This window comes from Plectropomus leopardus, chromosome 11 (assembly GCF_008729295.1).
Source record: "Plectropomus leopardus isolate mb chromosome 11, YSFRI_Pleo_2.0, whole genome shotgun sequence".
Lineage (NCBI taxonomy): Eukaryota > Metazoa > Chordata > Actinopteri > Perciformes > Serranidae > Plectropomus > Plectropomus leopardus.
This window is the reverse complement of record NC_056473.1, coordinates 5,164,244-5,180,587: the sequence shown is the minus strand read 5'-3', so window position 1 is coordinate 5,180,587 and position 16,344 is coordinate 5,164,244. Positions and strand designations below refer to the sequence as shown.

The window sequence follows — 16,344 nt, the reverse complement described above, 5'->3', positions numbered from 1 at the left end:
CTTACAAAACAACTTCCCCCCAATAAAATATAGACAAGGCCAACTGTTGGAAATTTAAAAAATAAACATTATTTAAAAAAAAAAACAACAAAAAACAAATAGGCGAACTAGCCTATACAATTCTGACCTCGCCTTGTGCTTAGGATGTGTTTTTGAAATGGCAAAACTCATATTTTATCAGCCAAAACCAGACTTACGTTTGTAACCAACCTCATGGTAATCTGTGTTTTGTCTCCCACAATTTTAGTTTACATTTTCTTCAATCTTCACATTACTCCAGCTGCAGTAACGTTAATTTACACGCAGAATAAACAGAATTTCTGTAGTGAATTATGTGACCTAGAAGTATGAACGATTTTTTAAAGCATATAAAACAAAACAAAAAAACTGTATTAATCATTTCCATTTTCACCTTTTAATTCTAAACAAATAAAAAAATATATATATAAAAAAAAAACCACCCACACCTTGTGGCCCCAGTCATGTGACTGCATACTCTTGAGCACCTGACTGCCGCAGCTTGACAGTGCAGTTTGCCTTTGAATGGAGTAGTATCACAGACTGTTATGGAAGTCCAGTGTGTGTTTGGTTTCGGACGATACGCTCGTCCAAATTTTAATATGCTAATACTAGTTATCCTCCAGCTCGGCCTACAAACAGTGGACGGAGTGTGGCCGTTACCGCAGACGTTCACCTCCTCTGCCGAGCGGTACCCTCTGAGCCCGCAGGCTTTCTACTTTGGGTATGGAAGTCAATCAGCCGCACAGCAGGGCTGTTCTGTTCTGGATGCTGCATTCAAGAGATACTTTCCTCTCATTTTTCCAGACTACACTTCTGGTAGGTGATAAAGTGAGGTGGAATTAAAAGTTTGGTAAAACGAAAGTAAGGTTTTACTACATGCTGGAGTTTAAAGGTCCAGTCATACTATCAACAATGGCACATAAAGTGTTTATTACAATATCCATAATACCACAATCTGCTGTGCTATTTGTATGTCATTTAGTATGCTAAAAATTCTATAAATATTGTCTTAATAAACTCTACTGTTGGCAGTCTGTTGATTCTCACGTGTAAGTTTATGAATGCACAAAAATGTGGAGCAAAGTGCTCACTGGTTTTGTTTTGAATGTTCTGTTTGTCATGTTGGCTTTTAAAGTAGATCAATGGGGCTTTGTAGAGGCAGCAGTTCATCGGTCAGCCTGCATTAGGCCCGTGTATCCAACAACCCACAATCACAATGGATCAGAGGAGCACAGCTTCATGTTTGTGCTTTCCAAAAGCATAGCTTATATGACAGTTGAATGTAACATTTTGAAAATCCAATCCAGGCAGCATATGCAGTCTCTACAGAACTTCAACCCAGCAACTCGTGACTGTAATAATCTAACTTTTATGACCAACAGGAAATGACATTCTGCAATACAGTGAGGGTAAACCATTTACTGTTGAGATCAGCGTCGACCATGATGATTGTGAAAGTTACCCAAGTGAGAACTCCTCTGAGAGATGTAAGTAATGGCGCATTTAGAAAAAGAGAACCACTGGTCTAAAGGTCACAGTTGGGTTTGATGCATTATCTTATTCACTCTTATTTGCATTCCAGACAATCTGAGTGTCTCAGCAGGACATGCGTCTCTGAATGCACAAACCGTTTGGGGTGCCTTAAGAGGTGATTACAGCCAATGACAAAGACACAAGTAAAATACAAATGTGTGAACACAAACTCCAAAAAAATGAGACAAACATGTTGGAAACACTATGAAAGCCTTTAGAGAAAGATGCACTGGATCCCTCATGCTAGCCAATATTTAATAACTGATCTAAGTATCTTGAATCTCAGATTTACATGATTGCTGAATGTATGTACTCTGATTAAGCATAGGTCTGGAAACCTTCAGTCAGCTGGTGTATCAAGATGATTTTGGCTCAGTAAGTCCGAATTTTTCAAATGCACAAACTCTAAAGTCATACATCTCGAATGCCCCACCTCACCTTGTTATAGAGCTTGATTAATGTATGGGGCAGATCAATTAAATCCCCCCTCCCTGTTTGTTTTCTCTTTTAGTATTTTGTGAACAAGACTGAGATAGACGACTTCCCCCGCTTTCAGTTCAGGGGGATTTTGTTGGATACGTCACGCCATTATCTACCAGTGCAGGCCATTTTAAAAACTCTGGTAATAATCAGATGACATGATTGGAATTTCAGCCTTCTGCTCAATTGATGACACTTATCATCAGTGGTAATAACATCCATTTTTCTTTCTAGGATGCAATGGCCTACAGTAAGTTCAATGTGTTTCACTGGCACATTGTTGATGATCCCTCCTTCCCTTACCAGAGCCGCAGTTTTCCAGACCTTTCCAGTAAGGTATGTGACTCTGCACATTCATTAGAGTTTGAAAATTAATTTGAAAATGTAGAATCCTGAATACAAAGAAGTTGGGAAGTAAAACGGTGTTAAAAGAAAAAGATGATGTAATTTAGTGGTAAACATGCCCCTGTCTCACCTCTTTTCTTTGGAATTGGGGATGTATTTGCGTTTAAGGAGATGAAACATGGTTATTTAATATTATGCTCGATTTTTAAGCACTGCATGTGGAGTCATGAGGTAGGAAAATACTGAAAAAGTTGCCTGAACCCTGAACAAAAGGCTTCTGGCTCTCATTCAGGGGGCTTTCCATCCGATGACTCACATCTACACGCAGTCAGATGTGAGAAGGGTGATCTCACATGCCAGGTTGTGGGGAATAAGGGTCCTTCCTGAGTTCGATTCACCCGGCCACACCTTATCTTGGGGAAAAGGTAAAATGTACTTTTAATACAACTGGTGTGCCTAAATTATTCCAGCTCATTGATCTTCAACATTAAAAGTTCCTGGCATTTTGCCTTGTTTGGACCCAACAGGAATCCTGTCTGCCAAACCTGCAAACCAAGACTATAAATGGAAACAAGACATGTACTGAATCTTTAGTTTGAGTCCCTTCTTATCTGGAGACTTTTATAACTACATCACTGCACTTACTAGAAAATGCAAGAAATTAGCCCTTTAAAAACTAAGCAAATTGGCTTGCTTTCTATCAAAAAACAGGAAGAAGAGATCAGCAACTTGTCAAGAGATGGCTCAAATATTTGATATTTGAGCCATCTCTTGATGTTATTTTGATATAAGAAATTGAATAAAGAAAGTTACAAGGAAATTATCTGAAAATAAGCCAAACAGGAATTGCAAGAAATGAGTTAAAAGTTACAAAAAATAAAATAAGAAACAAAAACAATATATAAATGTAGTTTTAAAAATGTAAAAAAAAAAAAGTAGCTCAGGCATTTCTTTTGCTGTTTTTGGATAATATCAAATAATCGCCCCCAGTTTATTTTCTGGTATTTTTTTGTCACCTTTTCCTAATTTTTTGCCAAGTTTCTCATCATGTTTTTCCCCCCATGTTTTCAATAGAAATCCAACCAGTGTTCTCATCTTTCAGAGGGTTGAATGCTTGCAAAAGGCTTCTGAACGCAGCACAAGAAAACTGATGTCGATCCAGGTGTTAAAGGGTTAAAGACAATACAGAACGAATTCTGACGCTGACTATTTATTCCCCAGGGCAGTCTGACCTGCTGACTCCCTGCTACAGAGGGAGCACCCCCTCTGGTACCTTTGGTCCTGTTAATCCTGTGTTACCCTCCACTTACAAGTTCATGGGAAGACTATTTAAAGAAGTGTCATCGGTGTTTCCTGATTCCTACATCCACTTAGGAGGGGATGAGGTGGACTTTACGTGCTGGTAGGTTGAATTGTGACGGATCATTTCATAATTCTGGCTATTTTTGCCCTGCTGGTTTCACTCAACATTTGTTTGTTGACATTGTTACTGAATTTGTACACATTAGCTGTATATTTGTTTTCATCTGTTCAGGAAAAAATGTGAAAATAGGAGAAGAGGAAGAACAAGTTTATATCTTGTTCCAAGTAGCTGAAGTTGGTATATATCTCTCTTAAATAAAAAAAGTTTAAAAAAAAAACAAAAAAAACACTGCTTGTTTCCACAGGAAATCCAACCCTGATGTCCGAGCATTCATGAACAAGATGGGATTTGGGGTGGACTTCACCAAACTGGAAGCATTCTACATGGAGAAGTAGGTTGGGGAACAGGAGTGTAGAAATCTCTGGGAAATGAACTCACATGTTAACAGTACTTTAATGTCTCATTTCCAGTATTATGAATATCACCTCAGCTCTCAATAAGACATCGATTGTGTGGCAGGATGTGTTTGACTACCACGAACGAGTAAGTACATCCACACAAATAACACCTTATGATATAAAAGAACCATACATTTGTGGTGTTTATATAGGCATACATGCTTTTCAGACATTGTTTTCTTAATATCTTTTCTGCAAGTGCAGGGGTTTATGATATGGAATGTCCTGATGTACATATTCACAAGTATCAATATTTTAATTTGATTTTTTTTCTCTTTTCATTGTAACACCACCATGTTAGTCCACACCAGTGAAGTATTACATTGTATCAGACATAATTGTCCTAATTTATTTTTTAAAATATTATTTCAGCTGTTTTATGTTGAGTTTAAGTATCTGCAAAAACTATTTAATATATAAAACATCCACATACTCTTTTTAACACTTGCTGCAACAGCTAATGTATCACACAACCAATTCATGCACATACGTCTAACAGTCTGTAGCATTGTGTTGCAGCACAGCCCTCTCTCCGTGGTGGAGGTGTGGAGAGATGGCTGTTACCTGTGTGAAATGCGCAGGGTGGTTAAAGCAGGGCTCAGGGTGATCCTGGCCTCTCCATGGTATCTGGACAAGCCAGGGCCAACACACAACTGGGCCCGCTACTACACCGTGTGGCCCCTCGCCTTCAAGGGTCAGAAAACAACCTGTGTGCTGTGATTAGTTCAGATCGTGTAGTCTGCTGTGGTTTTTGTCTCAAGTAATAATTTACAGGTAAAACCTGGTTTCCTATGAAATATAGAATATATATACACAGTCAAACCTTTCTTAGTGCAACACATAATGTTCTATGTTCAGCTTGACCACTAGGTGACAGCAAAGACCGTTAAAGACGTTATTCTGTGTCCCAATTCCACATGATTTACAAATTGTACACAGAAAATTTTAATAGCCTTAAAAATTGTATTTCTTAATCACCTTTCCACTGTGAACATATGACAAGCAGTAGAAAAAGGTTTTTAAAAATGCAGTATGGAGTTGGGACACAGTTACAGAGAGGTGTGATTGCTGTGATTTAAGATCACAGTGCTGTCTAATGCCCCATAGCTAACATGCACACTCTTCCCTTACACACCAGAGCATGAAATGTTGCCACTGGCAGTAACTTCACAAAGCTTCCTTCATCAAATTAAGAAAGCAAAGGCCCAGCACAGAAGAGAAATACACATCCAAAGCACTCCATATTGTTTAACATTCAAGTTGCTTATTAGATGAACTGCCAATAAACCATGCGCCATGTTGGTGCATTATTAAATATTCCAGCTGGAAACTGTAACTTGAAGCCTATTGGGCATTCCTGCTGGTTTACAAAAATGTAGACATCTATTGCTAAGTAATTTTAACACAAGTTGACATTTCCTGTCAAGCTGCTCAATGGCATTTCCCCTAAAGAAGTCAAACCAGTTTGCTTGAGGAGTTATTATTTGTCTATTTTCTGAAATATAAAACATCATATTTAAACAGAGTTATCAACGCAAAGATACAGCAGGCAGAGGGGTTAGCTTCAATATATCACAGAAGGGCGATACAGCCTGTTGTTTGTCACCCTGCTCAGATTCCTAAGGACACTGTGCTGCACATCTGGAAGGGCACCCCCGCTAGTTATAAGGCAGAGCAGAGCAAGATGACCAAAGCTGGCATGAGGGTCCTCCTAGCTGCCCCCTGGTACATCAACCACATTTCCTATGGCCAGGACTGGCGCAACTACTACACTGTGCAGCCACGGAACTTTTCGGGTGTGTGCATGGCCAAGTTATATCAAGTTATGTAACCTGGCTCAGTTTTGAGTTGGTTATGGGAGCACGTAGAAGCATATTTACATGCTGACTTGCTGAGTTTTGACTTGAAGTGGTGTGATAAATTTGAAGTAAAGGTTCTGATTTATAATGAACTATCTTTAATTAAAATCCATCATATGTTTAAAGCAAAGCTATTCACCATCCCCTCACAGGTACTGAGGAGCAGAAGAAGCTGGTGATAGGGGGGGAGGTCTGCATGTGGGGGGAGTATGTCGACGCCACCAATCTCACTCCACGTCTTTGGTACGAGATTAAAAAGACCCCTGAAATCATTAAAATGTTTAACTTAATATAGTAAGCGCAGTAAAAAATGCATTAAATTAATCCCAATAATCACTGGTTGCACCCAAACTCACAGGCCCAGGGCGAGTGCCGCTGCTGAGAGGCTGTGGAGTGATGAGAAGCAGACCCTCAGCGTGGACATGGCATTTCCTCGCTTACAGGAATTTCGCTGCAAGCTCGTTAGGTACTTTATATTTTATCCAGGATCCCTAAAGAGTTTAGCACCAACATAGCGACACATAGCTCTTTCTCATAATTACACTGATTTCTCATAATTTTTGTTTCCTTTTCTTTTCAAGGCGCGGCATACAAGCAGAACCTCTGTATGTTGGACATTGCAAACATGAGTACCAAGGTATTTGAAGATGTTGGATGGATTAACATTTAAATTTTTTTCTGAAGAATGTTCAAACTAATCCAGGTCACAGTTACCTTCTTTTTTAAGTGGTGTAAAATCTTTAACTATTTGTTTCTCCAGTCTTTAACAAAGTATACACACATCAAAACGCTTTCTCAGGGAACATAATTATCTTTTTTTTTTCATTATTTGTGATCATCTGAGTTGGGTTTTTTCTTTTTTTGATTTTGCATTTTTTGCATTTATAATATTGACATGTTAACTAAAAGCCCTTGTTTGGAAGAACCCAAAGTGCAGCACTGTAATGCCATGTTAAATTGTACTTGACAAATTTTAAACAGATTTTAAAATGCCAGTGTGCTGTAGCTTGTAGTCTTGCACTGAATCGTAATAAAATAATGTTGGTGTGCAGCCATTGTCACAGGTTTTTTTCTTATGAACAGCAACACTTTGAACGATAGAAAATTCTCACTCAGGAGAAACGATCAGTTAACTTTGTCCCTACACATGCTTTGATTAGACAGGTTGCAAGTCTAATACCATCACAAACAAAAACAGAAAAGCAAACACATTGGCAACCTTTTTCACATATATTGGCAGTTCAGATTTTTCAGGTTCAACCTGTCTTTGTGGAGGCCACAAGCACGAAGATGAAGCCCAAAGCAGACATGGCAAGAACATATACATTTTTAACAGAATATCAATTCAAATTTATTTAATTTAATTTATATAGCACAAAATGTGAGATTGTGAACATAATGAGGATGAGATGAGATGATATCCCTCCAGCGTGTTCTGGGTCTGCTGCGGGGCCTCCTGCCAATTGCACATGCCTGGATCATCTCTAACAGGAGGCACCCAGGAGGCATCCTGATCAAAAGCCTGAACCACCTCAACTGGTCAGTCTCTCAAGGCTGAGCCCAGACAGCCTGCGGAGGAAACTTATTTTGGCCACTTGTATTCAGATTTTATTCTTTTGGTCACTATCCAAAGCTCATGACTACAGGTTAGAGACGAAATGTAAATGGACAATAAAATCCAAAGCGTTTTCTTCCTGCCTGAGATGGAAGTGATGCAAAGGAAAATCTGTGTGGTTTTTTTGCTGTTTTTTTTTTTTTTTTTTTTTGTTTTTTTAAACAGTCGAGGGTGCAAAGGAACTTCCAGATGCCACAAAAGCTGAAAGGACCTCGACCACAAAATCTCCATAGTATCCCAGAGACCTGGAAGGAAAATAGACTAAACATTCACAAATTAGGTCAAATTTAAAGATTCAACTCACACAAAAGCAGGACAGAGAAAACGTGTTACGATATGTACGTTTGATAAGCTGATAGCATATCAAACGTAATTAATAGCTGATTTGATACAAGAGGAGATATAAACTGTATATTAAGAACATGACAGTATATCACAATATTCTGTCCAGTGGAAGAGGAACAACATTTAAAAACAGAATTGGTCAGAAAAAAAATCAATGTTCCTTGGGAAGATAAACACGAGAGAGACCTTCTTTCTAGGTTTGCAGGGGTCCGTTTCACAAAGCAGGTTCAACAAACTCTGAGTGTAACCCTGAACTCTGAGTTGATCTACTCTGAGATAGGAAACTCTGAGTTTCCGGTTCCAGAAGAGCTGATTTGAGTTGGTTTAATCAACTCGGAGTAGTTTCACCTGGAGTTAAGCGCGTGCACCACAACTATAAAAAGCATCAATGGAGCCCCGATTCGACGAGTCACCATGGCAACGGGGAAGCGGAGGGCTGCGTTCTTCACCCCACTCGAATTGGAAATTTTAATACGCTCATATGCGGAGTTTGAACACGTTTTTAGAAAGAAGTGCAACACCGCTGCAGCTGCAAAAGAGAGGGAGACGGCGTGGGAGAACATTGCTGCCCGGGTCAATGCGTAAGTTTAAATGTAGTCCTTTGCAATCACAATACTATTACAGAGGAAAACTGTTAGAGGCTAGAGTTACACTTCTTTCTCTGGTTTGAGTTACCTCCCTTTTTGAAACGGAAAACTCAGAGTTTCCCTCATTTCAGGGTTGACAGACTCAGAGTTTTCACTAAACCTGCTTTGTGAAACGGACCTCAGGTGTCTTTAGGATGAAAACAAAACTAAAGAAGTAAAAAAATAAATAAATAAACTGAACATCCTGAAGAGACATCATTGTTAAGTGGGCAAGGAAAAATAAAAAAATAATAATATAAAGAAATGTCAAAAAAAAAAACAACACTATTATGCTTTGGGAAGGTTAACACAAGAGAGACCTTCCTCCAAACTCTACAGGTGTCTTTAGAGTGAAAAAAGCATATAAGTAAAATAAATAATTAAATTAAAAGCATAACAAGACACTGCTCTCAAGTGGACAAGGAAAAACTATGAAAATAAAAATAATAATTTCTTGGGAAGATGAACACAAGAGAGATCTTGCTCCAAGGTTTACAGGTGTCTTTACAGTGAAAATGAGAAGCAAAGTTAAAAAAAAAAAAAAAAATAAAACGCCTTAAGAGACAGCTCTCAAGTGGACAAGGGAAAATTATAAATAACATAAATAATTAAAAGAATAATTCCTTGGGAAGATTTAAAACAAGAGAGACCTTCTTCCAGTGGTCACTGTTCCCAGTGAAAATAAATAGTCTAAATATAAGAAAAAAAACATCCCAGAGTGAAAGAAAATCATCATTACTTGGGAAGATGAACAAAAGAGACACCTTCCAAGATGTGCAGGTGTATTTACAGTGGGTTATTTTTTTAAATGTAAAGTTCAAAGAAACAGCATTGTCAAGTGGACAAGGATCAACATCCTAAATCAGTATGGGTGAACAAGAAACGATCATGAAAATGAATAAATACATAAAATAGATAGAACAATTTCCCTTGGGAAGATTAACACAAGAGAGACATTGTTCCAAGGTTTGCAGGTGTGTTTACAATGAAAACAAAATTATAAAAGTAAAAAAATAAAACAAAATGAATTGAAAAACCACCTGAGACACCACCTTTCAGTGGACAAGGAACAACCTCCCAAAAAAATCCAAGAGCACGTCGATCCCTACCTTTTTGACGTTATGGTCAGGAGTCTCCAGCAAGGCCCTTTATCCACCGTCCAGCACATGTCCAACTCAAGCAGGCAAAGTAGTGAGCGGAGTTGCTGACATCCAGGAACAATTTGAAGTTTTCCCCCTTTGAAGACTTTTCTTGGTCCTGGTCCTCCTTATCTGTCGTGTTCTTCTCTTGCCAATAACAGTTGTCTTTGCTCAGGAAAATGCCTGAACGCTGATATCAAACAACCAGCCGCCCGCTTCAAGTGTTACCTGCTGCAGCCAATTAGCAAAGCTAGCTAACCAGTCAAAACAGCTAACCATGTCATGTTTTTCTTGGCAACATTTTCTTCATCCGAACTTGGAGCCCAACTGGGGTTTTAGTAAGATCGTTTCTTTTTTTTGTTGTTTTTTTTTTCCATTTTCATGCATATATATAATAGATATCATTTGTTGTTTGTTTAAGTTTGATAGCCCGGTTGAGCGCTTTGTTTGAATTGGAGCACGTGTTAGTCGAGTTAGTTGGTTGTTGGTTTGTTGGTTGGTTGGTTGCCCGTGGGGGGAGGCCAGCTGTTGATTACGCTCCAGTGCGATTGTGGGGATTCCCTCTGTTTGTGGTGACGTAGTTTGCCTTATATGGTGAGTTTGGTTGCGCTTTGGCAGGTGTGTTTTGGCTTCAGTTTGATAACTCTGTAATGTTTTTGTTTATTGTTTTTTGGTGTTTCGGGCTGGTGAGGCTATAATTGTCTTGTCTTTTTTTTGCATTTGTTTAAAATAAAAGTTTTGTTGGCTGGTGAAGCTGGTCTGGTTGCTGCTGGCGCCGAGGGCTTGTCTCCGCCCTTGTTATCAAGCCCAGGTGCGGGTTTAACTTTCAAGCAGCAGAAAGAGTTGCTTTTATCTGTTGACGGTGATGTGCTTGAGCACGACATACCTGGCTGCATACCCTTTGCGCTCTATCACCGCCAGGTCTGTGGTGTGGGCTTTGTCCCAGTTTATTTCAATCTTGGGTGATTCAGTCAGACCAGGGGTCCAACTTTTCATCTCGTTTTTTTGCACAGGTGTTGAAACAACTGCACATAGCTCACAATCAGGCGTCTGTGTACCACGCACTGAGCCAAGGTGCTCTGAAGCGTTGTGTCACCAAATGCTTAAATCTATGTCGTGTGCATACTGTACCCAAATGAACAAAGAGGGGGAGGAGGGGTTACCGTGGTTGTTGTTGGCGGCCAGGGAGGTGGTGCAGGAGAGCACTGGGTTTAGTCTCAATGACCATGTGTTTGGTCATACGGTGCAGGGTCCCCTAGCTCTTTTGCAGGACAACTGGGCAGAGGCCCAGCCACCCCAGACCTCCTTGATTATGTTAATGGGTTCCCGGTACAAGCTGTACTGAGCACAGGAGGTGGCCAAGGACAATTTAGTCTCTGCATAGGGAAAGATGAAGAAGTTGTATGATCGCCAGGCTGAGAAGTGGGTTTTTTTTCCTCGGAGATCAGGTACTCGCCCTGTTGCCCCTTGTTTCATCTCCATTCCAAGCGAAGTTTTCAGATCCATATTCTGTGGTGAAGAAAGGTGTCTGATCAGAACTATGTGATAGCTACTCCCAATCGCAGGTCGCCTACTCAGCTTTGTCATGTTAATTTGTTCAAGCCATACTATCCTCGGGAACTGCAGGCAGTCAACCAGGAGAGCCAGGGGTCCAGCTTTCGTCCGGTTTGCTTGGTGGTGCCGGTGTCCCCCTCATCATGCGGTGGCAGGGCATGGGGGGAGGAGGATGTGTCAGCTCCGGATGATGCTGTGCTTTACGGTCACCTTAAAAACTCAGAGACTCTGCAAAATCTGGATGGCTTGTTCAGCCATTTGGATGGGCCTTAACGACAGCAGTTGGTGGTTTCACGTCTGCTCCTCTGCAGCCTCTCCTCACACACCTCTCTCCTAATCAGCCTGATTTCTTCCACCTGCAGTGCTTCCCTCTCTCTCTCTCTCCCTCTGCCTGGCTGCACCCTCGTCAGCAGTAGCAACCTCCACCTGTTGCTCATTTCCTGTCCCCGCCTGTATAACCTGCCCTGTGTCTCACCCTCAGTGCCAGATTGTTCTTCCTGATGAGAGACTTTCCAGCATTCTGTTCCTGCCTGCCTGCCTGCTGCCGACTCTGTCCGTCCCCGACTAACCTGCTCTGTCTCTGCCCCGGTGATCCGACCTGCCTTCTGATTCTCGACACCGAGTTTGATCTGCGCCTTCCTCCTCCCTGCTTCCAGAGGAAAAGAGGTACTGAGCGAGTCTGCTCTCCGGAGAGTTTCGCCATTGCTGAAGTTAACTCTTCTGTGCGGCTCGACTCACCTGCTCTGCTTTCCCGGTGGGTCCCCAGCCCGAACCACGTCATCGGTTCGGCCCGTTCTGAGGATCGGCTCGGAGAATCTCCGAAGTGGACATTCTCCTGTTTGGACATTATTGAGACAGTGATTCTGCTTGCTTTTGTTAATAAAGCCTGTGAAAGACTCTGTCTGGTCTCTGTGTTGCTTTTGGGTCCAACCACTAGTCCTGACAGGTGGGGCTGATACAACGGTATCCGTGTCTGTTTGGCGATACACCTAGTCGTACGCATTTGGTGGCGCACGACATTGATGTTGGGGAGTGTAAGCCAATCAAGCAGAGGTTTTATAGGGTTCATCTAGAGAAGCCTAAGTTTCTTGACGATGAGGTTAAATATATGCTTGACCACGGTATAGCAAATCCCTCTGGTTTCAGCTGGGCTTCACTGTGTCTCCTGGTGCCGAAATCTGACAATACACCACAGTTTTGTTCAGATTTCCGTAAAGTGTATAGTGTGATGAAGCCAGATTGTTTTCCGCTTCCCCGCATGGATGGACGGACTGTATTGACCAGGTTGGGTTGGCCAAGTTTGTGAGCAAATTTGACGTTTTGAAGGGGTACTGGCAGGTCCGGGCACGGGAGATTGCTGCGTTTGTCAGGTGTTGTGGCTTTAGCCCTTATTACTAATGCTATAAAGAATAACACACACGGAGGCGAGACTGCGAGCAACTCCATCTTTAGTGGCGGAGACAACGTAACGTCCCTGATCCAAGCAATCAATCATAGAACACCCCCAAAGTGTGACAGCCCAATATAGAGGAGCACCGAGTGCTCGATCAAATACACCACATCCCCCTTTTCTAAGAATGAGATGTGTTTGCAAATCCAGGCACACCACCTCTTTTCACCTTGAACCGTAACATGACGAATATTGAACAAACCACTTCAGTGACACGTATATTAGCAAAATGGTACTGCTGTAAATAATACTAAACAAGTATTATCAAACCTTTCTAAAAGCATTCTTTGTATATATTGATGAACACTTCCAACATTGCATTCACCAGTCTTATTCTGCCTCTTTTTTTTTTTTTTTTTTTTTAATCAATACCCCTTAAGTTTCACACATGACCACTCGGATGATGATCTAAGAATTAGTTTCTGAACCTGACAGGGTGCCTCACAGCTCTGCCGCTCCTGGTGTAGTATGTAGGCGAGTCATCGGTCCTCACAGGTGAAGGATCATGTGGTGGTAAACCATTAGATTCGGGTGTCTGTGACAGCATTGCATCCGTATCGCCGTCGGGGTCAGTGTCCCTGAACAGACTGGGATGTACCTTCCTCAGATGTCGCCTGTTCCTCCTAAATGCCTTTCCTGCTGGTGTCAGCACATTGTAGGAGCGGGGCTCACGTCTCTGGCTTGTCACTATGGCAGGCTCCCATCCGCACCGCGTGTACATGTGTACGGTGGTGCCTGGGTTCAGGGCCAGTAGAAGCTTAGCATCCCGGTCGTGGTACAGACGCTGTTGTGACTGCTGGTCCTGTATCCTGCTGTGTACGTGCTGCGGGGTTGACTGCTTTAGCACAGCACTGGAGCATGGAAGTGTGCTCCGCAGGACTCTTCCCATCAACATTTGTGCAGGTGACACATTCAGTCCTGTCACTGGTGTGTTCCTCAATGAGAGCAGCACCAGATGTGGATCTGTGCCAGTTTGCATGGCCTTTTTCAGTGCATGTTTCACAGTCTTTATGGTCCTCTCAGCGAGTCCGTTGGACTGTGGATATCCCCGGCTGGAGTGTGTGAGTTTGAACTCCCATGAAGCAGCAAATGACTTCATCTCATAACTGGTGAATGGAACATGATCGCTCACCAGCTCTTTAGGGATCCCACGCCTGGCAAAAACAGACTTCATTTTCTGAATTACTGTATGAGCTGTTAGATCAGGCAGGTTTAGCACCTCAGGATATTTTGTCAGATAGTCCACTAACAAAAGAGATATGACTGACCTCTCAGCTAGAAAATGTCAGCTCCAACTTTCATCCACGGGAGCTCTGGGACTTCATGTGTGATAAGCGGCTCTTTCTGTTGCTGGGGCTGAAACTGTTGGCACTGCACGCATTTCTCCACCATTGTCTCTATGCCATGTGTCATGCCCAGCCAGTAGAGGACTTTTCTTGCTTTGGCTTTTGTGCGCTGTACTCCCTGGTGAGCTAGATGGAGTTTCTCTAAGATTACTTTTCTGAAGCTGTGGGGTCTGATGATTTTGTGTCCTACCATCACAATATCATTCTGGATGCTGATGTTGTGTCGCATCAGCCAGTAGCAGTGTAGACTTTTGTCCAGGCTGTATCTTTTCAAAGGCCAGCCGTTCAGATGTCTCCCCACACACAATACACCGTCTGCTGCTGTAGCCTCTTTCAGCTGGTGGAGTGTTTCTTCACTCAGTGCATCTGTGGCCTCCATGGCGTACACAACTTTCTCATCACAGGGGTTCTCGTCGATGCTTTCTCCTTCTCCGCTGACTACGGCTCGTGACAGTGCATCTGCGATGTGCATGTGCTTGCCTGGTGTGTATGTGATGTTCAGATCATACCTCTGCAGCTGCAGCAACATACCTTGTAGCCCGGGTGCTTTACTCAGTGGTTTTCGCACTATGGCCTCCAAAGGTTTATGATCTGATTGCACCAAAACCGGCCTGCCAAAGACGTATTGGTGGAATCTCTTGGCAGCAAAGACTATGGCAAGCAGCTCCTTCTCTATTTGCGCATATCGCTTTTCAGTGTCAGTGAGCGCCTGTGAAGCATAGCAGAGGGGTTGGCCTTCTTGTAGCAGGCATGCTCCTAGTCCATCTTTTGACGAGTCTGCTTGTAGCGTCAGTGGCTTTTTGTGGTCATAGTACCGCAGCACAGGGGCCTGTGTAAGGGCAGTCTTTAAAGTCTCTAGCGCTGCGCTGTGGTGTGGGCACCACTGCCACACCGCATCCTTCTTGAGCAGCTGTCTGAGGGGAGCTGTGAGTGAAGCCTCATTCAGTATGTACTGCGCTAGGAATTTTGTCATTCCCAGCAAGCGTTGGAGGCCATGTTTGTCTTCTGGGGGCGGCATGTCGACGATTGCCTTGATCTTTATGTCATCAGCTCTCTGTCCTGCTGATGTGATTATGTGTCCCATGTATTTCACCGTGTCTACTTTGTATTGGATTTTGTCCTTGTTAAACTTTACGTTCGCTGTCTTTGCTCTCTCCATGACTTTGTGCAGGATTTCATCGTGTTCTTGTTCTGATGAGGCAGCGATGATCATATCATCTGCAATGACGTACACACCTGGTATATCACCAAAGGTCTCACAGTTCTTCTGCTGGAACACTTCACTGGCTGACTTGATCCCGAAAGGAAGTCTGAGGAAGCGATATTTCTCTTCTCCAGGTCTTGTAAAGTGTCCTTTAAAGTATCCATGATAGAGAGGGGTATGTTTCTGCAGCCATGAATCACAGGGGGGACAGACGGGTCGATGTGTATGTGATGAACTCCAGGAAACTCACCCAGTCCTGTGAAGACCACAGCATACTTTTCAATCAGTTTCTTTTTGGTGGATGGAGGCTTTGGCGGCTGTGTGGATGTGATTGTGTGAACCCTCTGCACCAGCCCCAACTCTGTACACGCTTCTCCACCCAGAATCGCCTTCTCGGTCAGGCAGGTTACATGGAACTCCACGATGGCGGTGCATTTGGCGGTTTTGCACTGTAGAGATGCAATGCCACTCGACGGCAGGCGAGCTCCACCAAAAGCTTTTAACACAGTCTTTGTAGGCCGCAACTGAATGGGACCTGGCAGCTGCTTGAAAATGGACATGGGTAGCACACTTGCATCAGCGCCTGTGTCAAGCTTGAATTTTATTGGTACGCCTCTGATGGTGGCTGTCTCATACCATCTGTTGTCCTTTGTGTGGCATGCTGTTTCTTCTCCTTCTCTGCCAACTGAGCCTATGTATAAAGAGTCCACTTCACTCTCAATATTGTGCACAGTCTTTGCCCGGTCGTTGCCGCTTTTGATGTTGAGTGTACGACATACCTTGGAGAAGTGATTATTTTTTCCACATTTGTGACACACTACTCCATAAGCTGGACATTGACGAGGCTCGTGCTTTCTACCACATTTTTGACAATTCATTGCGGGTTGCGCCTTGGTGCTTTTATTTCCACCGCCTGCTCGTTTTTGTCCTCTTGCTTTCTCAATAGCGTCCACTCGAGTGTCGTGTGTGGCGGGTGAAGTCTGCATCGCCTGTATTTGAGTCTTGG

The 16,344-nt window shown here is 42.6% G+C and overlaps 1 protein-coding gene across 1 annotated transcript; it reads left to right on the top strand.

The window, feature by feature from the left end:
• Window positions 1–501: 501 nt before the first annotated feature.
• Window positions 502–7,110, top strand: hexa (hexosaminidase A (alpha polypeptide)). Its single transcript, XM_042496823.1, has 14 exons — window positions 502–837; window positions 1,404–1,508; window positions 1,604–1,669; window positions 1,883–1,929; window positions 2,066–2,176; window positions 2,269–2,370; window positions 2,672–2,804; window positions 3,601–3,781; window positions 4,047–4,133; window positions 4,213–4,285; window positions 5,816–5,996; window positions 6,212–6,302; window positions 6,418–6,525; window positions 6,641–7,110. The coding sequence occupies exons 1-14, from the start codon at window positions 567–569 to the stop codon at window positions 6,702–6,704; spliced, it is 1,620 nt and encodes a 539-aa protein (XP_042352757.1). The 5' UTR covers window positions 502–566; the 3' UTR covers window positions 6,705–7,110.
• Window positions 7,111–16,344: the final 9,234 nt, after the last annotated feature.